This window comes from Arachis duranensis, chromosome 9, assembly GCF_000817695.3.
Source record: "Arachis duranensis cultivar V14167 chromosome 9, aradu.V14167.gnm2.J7QH, whole genome shotgun sequence".
Classification (NCBI taxonomy): domain Eukaryota; kingdom Viridiplantae; phylum Streptophyta; class Magnoliopsida; order Fabales; family Fabaceae; genus Arachis; species Arachis duranensis.
Window position 1 is genome coordinate 19767989 of NC_029780.3, and position 1079 is coordinate 19769067.

At 33.6% G+C, this 1079-nt stretch overlaps 1 protein-coding gene across 1 annotated transcript in view; it reads right to left on the reverse strand.

The window, feature by feature from the left end:
* LOC107465065 (DNA-directed RNA polymerase II subunit 4) overlaps positions 1 to 843 on the reverse strand; it is a 3183-nt gene extending 2340 nt beyond the window's left edge. Inside the window, exons 1-2 of the mRNA XM_016084049.3 lie at positions 624 to 843; positions 228 to 299 (exon numbers count right to left, since the gene is read on the reverse strand). Coding sequence (XP_015939535.1) covers positions 228 to 276 — 49 coding nt within the window. The 5' untranslated portion in view covers positions 277 to 299; positions 624 to 843. The remainder of the gene's footprint in view (positions 1 to 227; positions 300 to 623) is intronic.
* Between the last annotated feature and the right edge of the window lie 236 nt (positions 844 to 1079).

Here is a 1079-nt window from a genome sequence, read left to right on the forward strand (position 1 = left end):
CTATAGATCATGCATCACATGTTCTAACTCCTGTCTTGGTTACCACTTACTATCCTTTTTTGTATCTTGTTGAGTAATTCATAATTTCCTATTTACAGCATTTTCACACAAGAATCACACAGCATTCTTCTAATCTTAACCTTATCTTACTTGTCTCCTCTAGCTCAAGTTCAAATCAAATCTCATTAAAAAATATATAATAAGAAAATAAGAAAGGACACGATTACCATCTCCAATTTTCAGTTCGGCAGCATTTTCTTCCTCTTCCCCAGACATGTTTCAGGCAAAAAACTGATTCCCTGCTCAAGTGAGAATACAAACAAGTTTAAGCAATTAAATCATAGAGTATGCAATCAGTTCCAAAAATTCAACAAATAAATAAACAAACGCAATGCCGTGTTCAAAACCCACCACGCCATAACCAGTACAACAATAATAACTTCTTAAACTTAAACCTAATACAAAGTGCAGGTGATTAAAAACTTCTAATCTATGGTATTCCAGAGATGGATATGCAACATATTGGCGTTAAATTGAAAAAACGGTGATTGAATTGTAAACAAATGGCTTTAAATATTGGAGTCGAAGTAGAAAAAGATAGGGGATCGAAGGAGGAAGCGAACCCTGAAGGAGCAAGTTGAGAGAGCGCAAGAGGATGCCCTAGCGGCACGAGAGAGAACACACCGGCGCCGGGGAGGTCAGAGCGGCGGCGAAAGAAGGGTGTTGGCGGCGAAACTGGGGAGAGGCCTCGGTGTGTGTGTGAGAGAGAGAGAGAGAGAGAGAGAGAGAGAGGATCTAATAAGGATTAAGAACGTCGGTGTTCTTGAAGCAATTTTCTTTCTCAATTTTATTTGAGAGGTCAGATATCGTGCTAATTTAGATTGACTTTTTTAATAGAAAAGGTATTTTTTAATAAAATATTTATATTTAATTTAAAATTTATTTGAGATATTTTTAAAAAATATTTTTATTAAAAATCAATTTAAAATAATCTATTATCTTATCATCGATAAAATTTTTTGATATCGATTTAATATTTATCTCTTTATTTAATTATTTTTTATTAATTTTACTTAATT